Source organism: Lissotriton vulgaris, chromosome 12, assembly GCF_964263255.1.
Source record: "Lissotriton vulgaris chromosome 12, aLisVul1.2, whole genome shotgun sequence".
NCBI classification, from domain to species: domain Eukaryota; kingdom Metazoa; phylum Chordata; class Amphibia; order Caudata; family Salamandridae; genus Lissotriton; species Lissotriton vulgaris.
The window spans coordinates 780,120,258-780,135,942 of record NC_141700.1 but is presented as its reverse complement, the minus strand read 5'-3'; the positions used below and the strand labels follow the sequence as shown (position 1 = coordinate 780,135,942).

The window sequence follows — 15,685 nt, the reverse complement described above, 5'->3', positions numbered from 1 at the left end:
GCCCAGACTGCGTCCTTCACTCTAGTTTGTAGGTTCTGCCCCCCCCCCCCCCTATTATCTGTTTCTCCCCTTCCTTATTCTGAGCCCCCCCCCCACACACACACCCCAGCACCACTAATGCCCTCCCTGAAGTGCTCCTCCTGATACCCTGTACCTTCAGCATCTACCCCAACAGTCTTCCAGCGCCTTCACCCCCTCGCCTGGTACATCCCATGTCCTGACCAGGACAGGAGCAGCCCATCGTGCTAACAGCACAGGTCTTGTGTATGTTTACCTCCACAATGAACTCCACGCCAATCTTCATGGTCTACAAAAACTAGACAGCTCCAAGTCCACCTCCTTGCCCCATCGATGGGTGGGGGTCTTCACCCCCCAGCCCCCGCCAATCTCTACTGAGGGGGGCAGCTTTATCTGGTAAGGCTCTGCCTGTTCCCATTTCTGCATCATATTTTTACCCTCACAAATCAATATCTCATCTGATCGTGGCTGCCTCTCTCTCTCTCTCTCTCTCAATTCCTACAGCGGGGTCTGCAATTAGCACCCACGCACGCCCCCTAGCGCCTGCCCACACACAGTGCTACCTTCTCAGTGTCTGGGACCAGCTGTTGTCCATGACATTGTCTCTTTGCATGTCCTCCAGCCCACTTCACTATCAAATGGCTGCAAATGCAAAGACCTCTTTTCTGACGCCCCAAGTCATCCAACTCTGTTTTTAGGAAAGAATCATTGTCTGGCAAGAAGCCAGTCTGGCAACTAGGGAAACCCTTGGAAAACAAGTAGGAGAGTAAGGAGTTGTGTCCGTGAACGTCGGACGGGAAATACTCCTGATTCCCTTGGTCAAGGTTCAAAAGAACAATATGGAGGAGTACTACCCGATGAGGGTAGATGAAGGCTTTTGTCTAAACTCAGGAAGTATTGTTCCTTTGTTAGGAAACCCCTCACTCACCACCTAGTGGTGACTTGCTTCATCATCGGGGCCCACCCAAGTGGCCTAACGTCACTTGGGTGTGCTTCAACACCTGCAATTGCAGTGGAGCTGGTAGTGAAATGTGGGGTGCAAACAAAAAAGAGTGTAAGTGTTAAAATTGTCCTGGTATTCTTTTATATAGAGTTTTAATAAAAAAGTTACTGGACAAAGATAAAAATTAAGGTTGAGATAGTAGTAGGGAAGTTACGGCCTACTTATCTCTATTTTATGTGTTGGTCGACATGTTTCTACCATTAGGGGAAAATCCCCGGTATTCCTCAGGACCAAAACAAGGAAGTGGGTGGTATGTGCCCCCTAAAAGACACACCCAGTCCTAAATCCTTGAACGACCAGAAGAAAAATCAGCTTCTGGGACGCACACCTAAAATAGAGGGTGCTGCAAAACAATGCTGTAGCTCAGGTCGAGCTGCATCAAGCAGGAGGGGGGCGCTATGCCGGTAACAACATAATAGTTGTTTAGGCGGGATCAGGCGGTTCACCTATTTCCCCATGCTCGCTGCTCGGTCGACCGAGCGACCGAGCAGCGAGCATGGGGAAATAGGTGAACCGCCTGATCCCGCCTAAACAACTATTATGTTGTTACCGGCATAGCGCCCCCCTCCTGCTTGATGCAGCTCGACCTGAGCTACAGCATTGTTTTGCAGCACCCTCTATTTTAGGTGTGCGTCCCAGAAGCTGATTTTTCTTCTGGTCGTTCAAGGATTTAGGACTGGGTGTGTCTTTTAGGGGGCACATACCACCCACTTCCTTGTTTTGGTCCTGAGGAATATGATGAAGCAAGTCACCACTAGGTGGTGAGTGAGGGGTTTCCTAACAAAGGAACAATACTTCCTGAGTTTAGACAAAAGCCTTCATCTACCCTCATCGGGTAGTACTCCTCCATATTGTTCTTTTGAACTAGGGAAACCCACCACCCACATCCACAAATAAGGCAACAGCTGTAAACGAAGATTATCCTTAAAAACAGAATTAGTCTACCTTCTAGTAATTAGTGAGTTTTTTTCTAGTATCTCATTTATGCTTGTGCTTCGATTTATTTTTATTATGGAATGTATTTTAGCTGATGGTTTTTTAAAGTTCTATGCTAAAACGCCTTTTTAATGTAATGAATGTGTTGTGACTGTTTTATGGCAATCAAGCCGAAATAAAGAAATTTGAAATGAAATTCAACGTTCACCCTACCCAGACCATTCAGCCCACTCCCCCCAACCTAGGTTAAAGGCCCCAGTCTTCGCCCCCATCTTTGAAGATTGAGGGCCACAGCGTCCCCACTGCAGGCATTTCCCAAACCCCCTTAACTACTGTCGGTCCAAGGCCCCCCTTATTGTCGTCCCTACTCATTCCCAAAGCTCTCACCCCTCTGTACCTCCGATGAGCCAAGCCTGGGTCTCACGGCGTGCCTCTGGCCCCTGTGCCCCTCTGGTCAGTCCTGGGTCTCACGGTGTGTCCCTGGCCCCTTTGCCCCTCTGGTCAGTCCTGGGTCTCCAGAGTGTCCCTGGCCCCTGTGCCCCTCTGGTCAGTCCTGGGTCTCACGGTGTGTCCCTGGCCCCTTTGCCCCTCTGGTCAGTCCTTGGTCTCCGGAGTGTCCCTGTCCCCTGTGCCCCTCTGGTCAGTCCTGGGTCTCCCAGTGTCCCTGTCCCCTGTGCCCCTCTGGTCAGTCCTGGGTCTCACGGCGTGCCTCTGGCCCCTGTGCCCCTCTGGTCAGTCCTGGGTCTCACGGTGTGTCCCTGGACCCTGTGCCCCTCTGGTCAGTCCTGGGTCCCACGGTGTGTCCCTGGCCCTTGTGCCCCTCTGGTCAGTCCTGGGTCTCACGGCGTGCCTCTGGCCCCTGTGCCCCTCTGGTCAGTCCTGGGTCTCACGGTGTGTCCCTGGACCCTGTGCCCCTCTGGTCAGTCCTGGGTCCCACGGTGTGTCCCTGGCCCTTGTGCCCCTCTGGTCAGTCCTGGGTCTCCCAGAGTCTCCCTGGCCCCTGTGGCCCTCTGGTCAGTCCTGGTTCCCACGGTGTGTCTCTGGCCCCTGTGCCCCTCTGGTCAGTCCTGGGTCTCCCAGAGTCTCCCTGGCCCCTGTGGCCCTCTGGTCAGTCCTGGTTCCCACGGTGTGTCTCTGGCCCCTGTGCCCCTCTGGTCAGTCCTGGGTCTCCCAGAGTCTCCCTGGCCCCTGTGGCCCTCTGGTCAGTCCTGGTTCCCACGGTGTGTCTCTGGCCCCTGTGCCCCTCTGGTCAGTCCTGGGTCTCCCAGAGTCTCCCTGGCCCCTGTGGCCCTCTGGTCAGTCCTGGGTCTCACGGTGTGTCCCTGTCCCCTGTGCCCCTCTGGTCAGTCCGGGGTCTCCAGAGTCTCCCTGGCCCCTGTGCCCCTCTGGTCAGTCCTGGGTCTCACGGCGTGCCTCTGGCCCCTGTGCCCCTCTGGTCAGTCCTGGGTCTCACGGTGTGTCCCTGGCCCCTGTGCCCCTCTGGTCAGTCCTGGGTCCCACGGTGTGTCCCTGGCCCTTGTGCCCCTCTGGTCAGTCCTGGGTCTCCCAGTGTCCCTGGCCCCTGTGCCCCTCTGGTCAGTCCTGGGTCTCCCACAGTCTCCCTGGCCCCTGTGGCCCTCTGGTCAGTCCTGGTTCCCACGGTGTGTCTCTGGCCCCTGTGCCCCTCTGGTCAGTCCTGGGTCTCCAGAGTGTCCCTCCCTGGCCCCTCTGGGCACAGACTGGACAGTCTCACACCTTTCTAACTTCATGTGTAGATGACACTCTTCAAGCCCAGATCTTCCTCTCTCAAGCTCTCCCACTCTCCCACAACCACCACCTGATCTTGGAAAGGCACCAAAAATAGACCTTTAAATTTAGCCCTGTGCATCTGCAGGTCCCGGGATGAAGCGCACACATCTCTCCCCGCCTCGCCATCCCTTTCAAAATGTCACTCGTTATTGCCTGTCTCTTGTCTTGCCGTCTCCCCTTTACGCCAGCCCTCCCCGAGGGTACACCTCGCAAATTATCCCCCATTAATTTCATAACCCCAGAGCCGTTTCCCGTAGAACGCCGGCCCTGCCACTTTACAAGTAATCGCTACAGGCAACAAAATCTTTCCTATCAGTGACATGACACAAATAATCACATCTTCCTTCCTGGCCTGCAAAGCTGACCTGCTGCAGGTCTTCCATTCAGCCTCACTCTTGACAAATTGTTTGCTTGCCTTGAGATAAGCGGTCATAGATGGGAAAGCAAACCCTTGGCCAACTGCCCGTTGCTCGTTGCAAGTCCTCACAGCCCTACCGTCCACGCGTCCTGTGATATGGGTATTCATTGCCAGCCCTCACAGCCCTACCGTCCACGCGTCCTGTGATATGGGTGCTCGTTGCAAGCCCTCACAGGCCTATGGTCCACGCGTCCTGTGATATGGGTGCTCGTTGCCAGCCCTCACAGGCCTACGGTCCACGCGTCCTGTCATATGGGGGTTCATTGCAAGCCTTTACAGCCCAACGGTCCACGCATCCTGTGATATGGGTATTCGTTGCCAGCCTTTACAGCCCTATGGTTCACGCGTCCTGTGATATGGGTGCTCGTTGCAAGCCCTCACTGCCCTACCGTCCACGGGACTTGTGATATGGGTGTTTGTTGCAAGCCCTCACTGCCCTACCGTCCACGCGTCCTGTGATATGGGTGTTTGTTGCAAGCCCTCACTGCCCTACCGTCCACGCGTCCTGTGATATGGGTGCTCGTTGCAAGCCCTCACAGGCCTACGATCCACGTGTCCTGTGATATGGGTGCTCGTTGCCAGCCCTCACAGGCCTACGGTCCACGCGTCCTGTGATATGGGTGCTCGTTGCAAGCCCTCACAGGCCTACGGTCCATGCGTCCTGTCATATGGGGGTTCATTGCAAGCCTTTACAGCCCAACGGTCCACGCATCCTGTGATATGGGTATTCGTTGCCAGCCTTTACAGCCCTATGGGTCACGCGTCCTGTGATATGGGTGCTCGTTGCAAGCCCTCACTGCCCTACCGTCCACGGGACTTGTGATATGGGTGTTTGTTGCAAGCCCTCACTGCCTTACCGTCCACGCGTCCTGTGATATGGGTGTTTGTTGCAAGCCCTCACTGCCCTACCGTCCACGCGTCCTGTGATATGGGTGCTCGTTGCAAGCCCTCACAGGCCTACGATCCACGTGTCCTGTGATATGGGTGTTTGTTGCAAGCCCTCACTGCCCTACCGTCCACGCGTCCTGTGATATGGGTGCTCGTTGCAAGCCCTCACTGCCCTACCGTCCACGCGTCCTGTGATATGGGTGTTTGTTGCAAGCCCTCACTGCCCTACCGTCCACGCGTCCTGTGATATGGGTTTTTGTTGCAAGCCCTCACTGCCCTACCGTCCACAGGTCCTGTGATATGGGTGTTTGTTGCAAGCCCTCACTGCCCTACCGTCCACGCGTCCTGTGATATGGGTGTTTGTTGCAAGCCCTCACTGCCCTACCGTCCACGCGTCCTGTGATATGGGTGTTTGTTGCAAGCCCCCACTGCCCTACCGTCCACGCGTCCTGTGATATGGGTGTTTGTTGCAAGCCCTCACTGACCTACCGTCCACACGTCCTGTGATATGGGTGCTTGTTCCAAGCCAATACAGCCCTACCGTCCAAGCGTCCTGTGATATAGGTGCTTGTTGCAAGCCCTCACTGCCCTACTGTCCACAAGTCCTGTGATATAGGTGCTCATTGCAAGCTGTCCCTGCCGTACTGTCCACGTGTCCTGTGATGTAGGTGCTCGTTGCAAGCCCTCACTGCCCTACCGTCCACGCGTCCTGTGATATGGGTGCTTGTTCCAAGCCAATACAGCCCTACCGTCCAAGCGTCCTGTGATATAGGTGCTCGTTGCAAGCCCTCACTGCCCTACTGTCCACATGTCCTGTGATATAGGTGCTCATTGCAAGCTGTCCCTGCCGTACTGTCCACGTGTCCTGTGATGTGGGTGCTCGATGCAAGCCCTCACTGCCCTGCCTTCCACGCGTCCTTTGATATGTGTGCTCATTGCAAGCCCTTACTTCCCTACCTTCCACACGTCTTGTGATATGGGGGCTCGCTGCAAGCCCTCACTGCCCTAACGTCCATGTGTCCTCTGAGATGGGTGCTTGTTGCAGCTCTGCGTTCAGTGGCAATCCACTGGACAACAACTGCTGGACAGGCAACAGTGCATGGTATACCTCCTTACTCCGGCCTTGAATGCAACGGGATAGCAACAACACATTCAATTGCAAAAAAGAGTAAAACTAGCTCAGTGCTTAATTTGAGCCTGTGGATTCTGGTGTTCGGCACCAGCGTTTAGTTGTCCGCACCGATTTTACTGACAATCCACCACATGGTGGCGCTGTCTTTCTAATTTTGAGATGAGCACAACAACAATGTTTAATAAGTCAATATACATTAAAAAGGAACTGCAGCTCACACCATGTTGGCCTGTAATAGTCTGAACTGCCACACTTGTAGGATTGCAATGGTTAGTAGTTGTGTTGATACTGTCATTGGCAGAGCTAACAGGGGCAAAGGGGGGTGAAGGCTGGTGTAGTCTCTCGAAAAGGGCCCTGGCGCTTATTTAAGCACTGACTCCTTCAACAGGTGCAACGCCCAGTGATGACTGGCAGATATTCTGTTCATATCCCTGACCACTGCTTCATGGCCTGCGACAAATACTACCTACTCGTTGCTCAGTTCTCTGCCCCCTAGACTCACAGTCAGCTCTGCCTGATACAACTCTAGGAACGCATCATGTGCTTCTCCACCTTCCAGTCTTCTGGCCATCTCTCTGCAAACCAATGTTCCTTACAGACCACCCTGCAAACTCCTGCACCCGACGCAATGGAGACACCTCCCTAGTGCAGAAGACTGGGCAGCCACATCATCACTCCGTTACAGCTGTCCTGAAAATAAAGCCAGATCCGCATGTCTTGTCCTATCCTGGCAGAAATCCTTATTTTGTTGTGTAGTTCTGTTAATCCTAAATACTATGGTAGTGCTATGCTCTGTGGCCTTCCTAAATATACCTTGGCCCCACTTAGGGCTGCACTGAATGCTGCGGCCAGACTCACAAAGGGCACAAAAAGAAATGCGCACCTATCCCCAGTCTTAAAATCTCTAAATCGGTTGCCTTTTGAAGCAAGAATACAGCTAAAGGTCGCTTGCCTGTCTCACAAAGCTCTCCATTTCAAACCCCCAAAGTATCCAGTCCAGGAGTTAGAATTATCTGGAGGTGGTAGACCCTCTAGAAGTGCTAACTTCTTCCTCCGGAAACCACAGATCTTTCGCAAAAAGAGAACTGGTCAAAGAGCTTTCTCCGGCACTGCCCCGAGGATCTGGTACGCTCTCCTTCCTGAAGTATGCAGACTCACCTCCGCGGTTGCTTTCAAATTGGAAGTAAAAAGATTCCTTATGAGCAAGTTCTTACCTTAATTGGGTTTGGAGCATCTGTTGTAAGATACTGAACATACACCTTCACGTCTTGTAATGATTTGCTATATTTCCTTAATTCATTTTTTCTTCCCCTCCCAGATTCGCTATTGTGATGTTTTGATGCACCCTTTGTAACTGTTTCGTTTGATATGTATTTGACGCCTGTACATCCCATATCATCCTTCTTCCCATAATTGTGAAGTGCTCTGATATCCCTCGGGATCATCTTCGCGCTATATAAAACTTTATAAATAAAATCCTCTCCTGGCCTTCTGTCTACATAAGGTCCTGCCTGGAGCCACCACCCATCTCCTATTGGCACAAAGCTTGGTGGCTTCCCATTGGTCCTTCTGGCACCTGCAGGCCCCTGACCCCTGTCCCAGACACCTTTACCATTGTTCTACCTCCAACTCTAGCCTTATCCACCACCCCCTTCTTACTCTTCCCTGCAGCAGACCCACACCCTTTCCACATTCCAAGTTCAATCTTCTTGAGATGGCTGGGGCTTTCTCCACCGCCACTCTTTATATCGGCATCATGCTCGGCAGCCGCATCGTGCTACCTGGCTTGTTCCAAAGTGCCAGGAGGCCATCAACCAGACCTGTCTGCTAGGAATCCTAGATTGGCCACCAGCTGAGGTCCCACCAGTTGGCCACAGGAAAAGGAACTGCAGAATTTCCCAAGCAAATCTTTGCATCAAAGCCTGTTTCGCTGACAGTGTTGGCGTCTCCAAGTTGAGGCAGATACTTTGGAAATACTACAGTTTCTTTTCCTGTGGTCCACTGGTGGGCACTCACTCGGTGGCATTCTGGTGTGATGCACGTATGGGTGATACAAGGTCCTCCTTTCCTGAAGAAATTGCCAGGAAATATGTAATGGCAATGAAACATATCGGCAGTTCAACTTAAGCTGGTGACGGAACCACTCCGTCATCAGCCGCGGTCGCGCTGTGCTGATGACGGAGCAGTTCCGTCACGGCCTGCTCGGCACGCTTCCGCGCCTGCGCTGAGCGTTCTATTGAGCGGGCGGGGCCGTGACGGAACCGCTCCGTCATGAGCACAGCGCAACCGCTGCTGGTGATGGAGTGGTTCCGTCACCAGCATGGGCGCCGCGCGGCCCCCCCACCCCCTTAGCACTGCAGTGGAATAGCCGCCGCAGTGAAGGGGTTAATATGGTCAAAACATGACATTGTGTTTCTAACTATGAATGTGGGCTTTTCATAAGCAAAAGCGTATCGCCTTCAAACTCATTTTGCCTTGCAACTCATTTTTAACTTTTTCTTGGGAGGAAGAAGCTTCTGCTCCCTCTGTGAGGACCTCTAGGGGATGTGGGGGGGGGGGGGGGGGGGGGGTGTAGATATGTTATTCACAAAATACAAGCAGATAGGCCCCAACACACACACACCATTCTTCCACACTTGTTGGGGTGTTGATCCTCCCCATGCATAGGAGAGGTGCTGATGATGATATAGGGAGCAAATTGGCAAGAACTTGCCAATCTCTCCCTGGTGGTTGCTTACGCGAGGCACTTCCTTTGCACTTTATACTTCCCTCAGCATCCGACTTTTAGTTTTTTTGTTTTTACAGTACTCACACACAGGAATGTCTCTTGAGATATACACTCGAGATAGCACTATCTTAGATATAGATGAAGTGGACCCTGAAAACATGTCAAAAGGATTTGATGTGTATGCCACACCAATTGCTTCCGTGTATTATGAGACCTGAAAATGTGCCAAAAAAATATGTCTTCTCAGGTAAGGCGATAAAAAGGAGAAATATCTCAATAGCTCCTCGTTACTTCCTCCTTCTGTGTGTGCTGCGTTCTACAGCACACACAGAAAGGGGAAAATGCTTCTCAGGCTTGTTGTTAGGCAGGAAGGTGCTCCTTCAGGGACAAAAACAATCCTTCATGCAATGCAGGCACCCTGGGACCAGGGCACAAGGGTGCCTGGATTGGTGCTGGGCTGACAAAAGAGTGCCAGCACCGGGGGAAAAGCAGGAATTTGCCAAATGTTCTCAAAAGCGGTGCATTTGTGCCCTTTCCCTGTCATGCAGCTCAGTAAGGGGACTTGCTGCGCCCCGTTGAGGGACATTCTCATCCACGATTCTTTCCATGGGACCCAGCCTTGGAGGGCCTCACTTCCACGGTTGAGGATGTGGAGTCTCTAAGACTTGGCCCTAGGGGTCTCCCCTCACACACGTCTCCCTCCCTGGATGGGCCTCTCCCCCCTGTGCTCCCAGGGCTGGATTAAAACCTTTAAAGGCCCCCATATATATCTAGTTTAAAATATAAACAATAATACACTGTAAAATACATTTGTATTTTCCGAAATGAAACAAAACTTACAGTAAGACAGAAAATAATGTTTATTTTTGTATATTTCCACTTTATGTATAGGTTCAGGTGCACCATTTGTAGTTTTGCACTATATGGTCCATAGTAAATCTGGCAAAAGCAAATGTGTGTGGTGCCCCCCTTCCCTTGATGCACTAAGCATGTGATTATTTTGCTGAATGGTTAACCCAGCCCTGTGTGTTCTCCATGCTCCATGCCCACCTTGACTGCCACTGTGCTCCCCTTGCCCTAGGGGCGGTCGCCCTCTCTAGCCCTGCTGAGCTAGGGAGTAAGATATTCTGCAGATGTATCTGAACCGTCCAGTACTGTCGTTTGGAAAGCTGAAGATGGAACCTTTCAGGAGGTGAAAGCCAGCTCCGAGAAGCGCATTATCAGCAAGCTGCGCAGCTCCGTGAGTGCCAGCCGTTCAGGGTCTGCTGACTGGACCTGGAGTTACCAACTCACCACACCACACTGTACTCTAGTGCCTTCTGCAGGCTAGGGGTGGGCAAGGAATTCCGCTCTGCCAGCGGAGTTCGCGGAGTTATGTCATCTCCGCGCTACGTGCGGAGCACGGAGTTCCGCAAAACTCCATGAAGTGACCCAGAGCAGAGTTTTTTCTCTCACGTTAAGTTGGCGAGTGCATGCGAGAAAAAATTGTACACTAGACCTTTCGGTGAAATTTCGTAACGCAGGCAGTTGCAACAGGTCGCGACCGCTCGCGTTAAGAAATCTGCTGCTTGCATTGAGGCAACTGCCGCTTGAATAGAATATCTACTTGAGAGGCAGAAAGAAGCAGCACCCTCTGGCATGACACATAGTGCTGTTTGCTGCAATTTTACACTGCGAAACAAACTCCTGGCATTAAAAATCAGCGCAGGTAGCATGACTTACCACACTCCGCTGCTTGCGGAAACTCTGTGGAGCGGGCTGAGTTTTTTCAGCACTTTTATGGAGCAGGCCTACTGCTGACATGTTAGGGAGGTTAAGGTTGACTTTACCCTCTTCAAAAGCCACTGATTTATTGCATGTGAGTTGTTTCTCATGATGTCATCTGGGTATAAAGCCACACTTTTCTTTGCTCTGAGTCCAATATGATGTTATTTCATGTGATGTCATCACCCAGCCAGCACTACTGTTATTTCATTTCCTATTATGCCATGTATATATTTATCGGTGGTTTGAAACCGAAGAACATGACCTCTTTTTGGTTGTAGAATGTTGTCATCTTTGCCTCTTTAATGTATGTGCCTGTGCCTGTCCTGATGCAATCAAGCCATGTACATGTCAACCAATGGAAGTAACCTGTTCTCTCCTCTCTCTCTCCCTTCTCTCCTCCCTGTTCTCCCCATTGATTCCTGTTACACTCTGCTCACCCTACCCTTCCTCCTTTCTCTGTTTACCTCTCCCTTTTTCTTCCCCCATCTCATGTTTTCCACCCCGTCGCCCTCCCTTTTCTAACTCTAGCCGCCCTGCCTGTGGATGGTGAAGTCGGACCCCTGCCTGGCCACCTCATGGATTTCCTGGCGCGACCTCGGTGAGGCTGCAAGTGCGACATGGAACGCAACAGAGCCAGAGCAGACGAGACAGCCAGCACCGGAACCATGTGTCCACACGCTCATCGCTGCCATCTTTAGGATTACTTGCTGCCCTCGCACCACTGGAGCTCTGTGACCCCTCGAAAGGGCCTGCGGTGGCCCACAACAATCCCCTCCCCACTGGCTCCCCCAGTGATTGAGTTCTGAGACTGTCCCATCTCTCTCAAGGAGGTCTTCTGCAACCTCATTTTTTTTTTGCTGCAGTGCTTCTGAGCACCATCTACCACCTGCTGTGAACTGAATGCCTCTTGGTGCCACCATGTTGTTGGCACTGAGCTTGCACACGGTGAGCTTTGCTCTGCGGGTCTTGAATGTCAGGACAGGCTTCGCTTTGTTTCTCTGGTTGCTGGGCCTGGCCCTTCGATCTGGCCTTCTCTCATGTCAGAAGACAGACGACAAATACCCCGTGGTGCACACCAACTACGGCAAGCTGCGGGGAGTCCGGAAGGACCTCAACAATGAGATCTTAGGCCCCGTGGTACAGTATTTGGGCATCCCCTACGCCACCCCACCGGTGGGTGTCCGTCGATTCCAGCCCCCTGAGGCTCCAGCCTCCTGGACAGAGGTGCGCAATGCCACACAGTTTGCCCCCGTCTGCCCACAGAACATTCACGGCATGCTACCTGGCATCATGCTGCCCATCTGGTTCACAGACAACCTGGAGATAGTGGCCGGCTACGTGCTAAACCAGAGCGAAGATTGTCTCTACCTGAACATCTACGTGCCCACGGAAGATGGTAAGAACATGGCATCTTAGTAGGGTCTGTGTGTCACGCTTGCTGTTGCCTCTTTCGCTTTTTCTTATTATTTTTCAAACCTTCCAATTATTGCAAACCCCTGTCCTGGTGTATATCTGTCCTGTTGGTCAATTTCCTTGTTACTCTTCCTCTTTGCTTTATTTTTTACCCACTTGTGACTCTTTTGTTTTATTGTGTTGACTGCTTTGGTCCTCCAATGCCCAATGCTTTTTGGAACACTGCCACCCACAGACTCAGTGCCAGAAGTGCAGCCAAACCTAAAACCCATGAGGCCAAAGACGCATGCGCGCTTGTCCAGGAAATCTCACCTCTGCTGTGTTTCCCTTTACGATGATTACTTTGGACCCTGTAACTAGAAGGATTGCTGCTGGCTCGTTGAAGACGGGTCTGAGTAGCTGCTCCAAGTTCTTCTCTTCGTGCAGAGTTCAGATATGTCGGCCATGCGCAGTCCTATCACGTGCCGTATCCTCCTATCAGAAACCCGGCAGACTTCCTTCACATCTACTAGGGGCAGTGGGGAGGAAGTGCCCTGCCTCAGCCTGTTCTCTCTGCTCTGAGATTGGTGGCTCCAAAAACAGGGCCATATTGTGCATGAGATAGACTTACTCTCCTACTGTTACGGGTAATTTGTAAAGCGCAGACGTTCACCTGACAGGTATCTTGGAGCAGTCAAACCACCAATCAATGCAAAAAGGGACCTGTCTTAGTGCTGCAAACAGAAAGTACAGTCATTTGCAGCCTTTACTGAGGGAAGTGACAGGTTTTTAGGTTCCTCTTAAAGCTCAACAGATTTCCATCAGCTCTGAGGGACTTTGGCAAACTGTTCCATACTTGAGCTGCCTCGACTTGAAAAGATCTCCCGCCTACCCTTGTTTTCCTAAAACTAGGCACACAGACAAGGTTGGCTGGCGAACATCTTAAGATCCTCAAAGATTTGCAGGGGTAAAATTTCCATTGTAGCAGATTCAGTCCTGTCCATTTATAGCTTTGTGAACTATGCAAATGGCTTTGAAAATACTTCTTTCTTTGACAGGTAGCCAATGGAGCTCTTGTAAAGTACCTGGTGTGTAAACAAATCTAGAGGCTCTATGCTGGTTCTTATCCAAAGGATAGCTTCTATCTGTAGCACATGGGTTCAGGATGCTTCGCCGAAACAGCCAGTCTCTCATTACCCTGACCGATGCATCACAGAGTTCCCTAATAACTGGGTGACGTTTTTGCTCTGGCTCATGAGGTAAAATTTCTGGGGAAAAGTGGAGATCTCCTTGGTACCCTAATTGTAGGCGCTGCCATCCCAGATCCTGAGTACAGGGGGCTCTGCCTGAAGCCTAGCAAAGTCCTACACTGCCCTCACCATGTTCTCTTTCACTGCTGCTGTACTGAAGGCATCAGGCGCCAAGATTTGTCTTCGCCAGCCTCTGGCACCAGCCGCGGGGGTGGGATCCCCACCATGGTACCCAAGGCCCCCCACTGTGCCAGATTGAATTGTGTATTGCCTAGATGGACTGGATCCACTGATCTGGAGTGACTCCATGAGCAAGGCTTCCTTCACTCCACAGAATGGGATTACCTCTACGGGGGGCTATCAGAGGTCAGCAGAGCCCTCTTCGCAGGCGCACTCCTCCTATTTGGATCTCATCCCAAAAGAGCCCGCGCACGAAGGCCAACACATCCATCTTGGATTTTTGAGATTCTTCAAAACCTTTGCTCCAGTTAACTCTAGCCCCTAGACACTGACCAAGAAGATTCCAGGAAGGTCTAACTTGTTGACCTAGAACGTGTGGATGATGAATCCTCACACGCGTTCTTCCTGATGCCAACCACAGAGGTGAAGCCTGCGCTCCATCGTATAGACGATCATACTTAGCCCTGCAGAGCTGATATAGTCTAGGGAGAACCTGCCCCAGAAAGTCAGGGGAGACGACGGCCTGCCCTAGCGGCACCTATCAGAGAAGTACCACATCCCACTAGAAAATATGAAGTACAAAAGTCAACAGAAATAAATAGTAAAAAATGTAGGCTACAAAAATAAAGACTACATGAAAATAGCAACCTATAAACATCTGCTTTATAAAATCTCCAAATCCCACTTATTGAAGAAATCAATAAAAACACTATTCTGACTCCAGTTCTAGCTCATTTGCTAGCTGTAAACGGCCACTATGGGTCAGAATCGTTGTCACTCTTTATCGCTCTGTATCTGTGCTGTGATTTTATGATCGCAGAATGGATTTATTTAATCAGATTGTCCACCGGACATCAAGCGAGGACCCTTTAGCCTCCCCCTTCTCCCCACTGGGGGATTGTACTTGAAGTTGAATGTATCTGTCTTTGGCAGAGAGCAACTCCAGAGCTTGTCCTGTCTGTCTTCTTGATCTGAAAGTTCCAGAAAAGTCCCAAGTGGTCTGTAGGATTCTGACTCCGGTGCATGTCTGTAGACGATGGAAGTGACCATGCTGAGCAGACTACATCTCTGCAGAGTGACCAGAGCCCCTGCTGGTCGCACCGCATCTTTGGCGTGTCTCGCTGACCGATTCTTGGCTGAGTGGTGTATCTACGACATTGCTCTCTTCACGACACATCTTAGGTGGCCTGATGTCCGGGTTCCCTATTGAGGCGTCCTTCTTGGGTTGGACTTTGTCTATATGTCTTTCCTCTCCAAGGTCACGCAGAAGCTTGCAAAACTCAGACTTTGCAAGGTGATCCAAGTCCTTGAAACCAAGGTGCTGCTGATGAACTATCCTGGAAGGGTACTGCGCCCGTTAAAGGCACTCCTTGTGCAAATGGAGGATTCAATCCTTCGCCTCCTCCTGAGATCAGGACCTCATTAATGATAGCACACCTCCCAACTCATGGTCACTTGAAATTGACATTATTGGGATGCAGTAAAGCTGATCTGGAACACCTTGCCAATGCTTGTTTGACGTCCAGAGATCTACCAATGCTTCCGTCTCAGAGGAGACCTCACTCAGAGGGAGATTAAAAGGATTTTCTAGCCATAATGCCAACATTTTCCTTTTAACCCCCAGACTGGAAAGATCAGCTACTTGGGTACTGCCACCTTGGCTGGATGGGTAACTCCTCATCCTTGGCTTGTTGCTGACATTAACTTCCAGGCAATGTGCCTGCTTCCTTGGTTCAATCCTAAAATAATCTCACATTTCTATCTCAGCTACAAGAGCTATCTTCTGACCTTCTTCCTGAAGAAGAAATAGCTTCAAAGTAGAAGTGACTTTATATGCCCCGGATGTCGAAGGAGCTCAAATTCTGTCTTGACTTGGCCAATAAGGCAATGAAGTTTTCTAAGAATTCTCCCACAGCACTGCAGGAAGTGATGTCTTTCACGCCTCGCGGGGAAGTGTCCTGCAGCTCCTGCCACTGTTCAATCATAAATCGTAAATCATACGTTCTTATATAGCGCCTTTCACCGTAAGGTCTCAAGGCGCTTGCTTTGGGAACCTGTCCTGGCCTTTCCCTGCGAGATTACCCCTACTGGGCATCCCCAAGGTGAAGACCAGGCATCCCATCGCGGTGGGGCCGTAGTGGAGATTAAGCAAGTGAACTTTTATCCCAGAATGTACACATTCCAA

General features: G+C 51.3%; 1 protein-coding gene across 1 annotated transcript in view; it reads left to right on the top strand.

Annotated features, from left to right (window-relative positions):
* The window catches only part of NLGN2 (neuroligin 2), a 441,061-nt gene that overhangs the window by 149,299 nt on the left and 276,077 nt on the right, over window positions 1-15,685 (top strand). Inside the window, exon 2 of the mRNA XM_086946145.1 lies at window positions 11,207-12,074. Within this exon, the coding sequence (XP_086802271.1) occupies window positions 11,579-12,074 (496 nt within the window). The 5' untranslated portion in view covers window positions 11,207-11,578. The remainder of the gene's footprint in view (window positions 1-11,206; window positions 12,075-15,685) is intronic.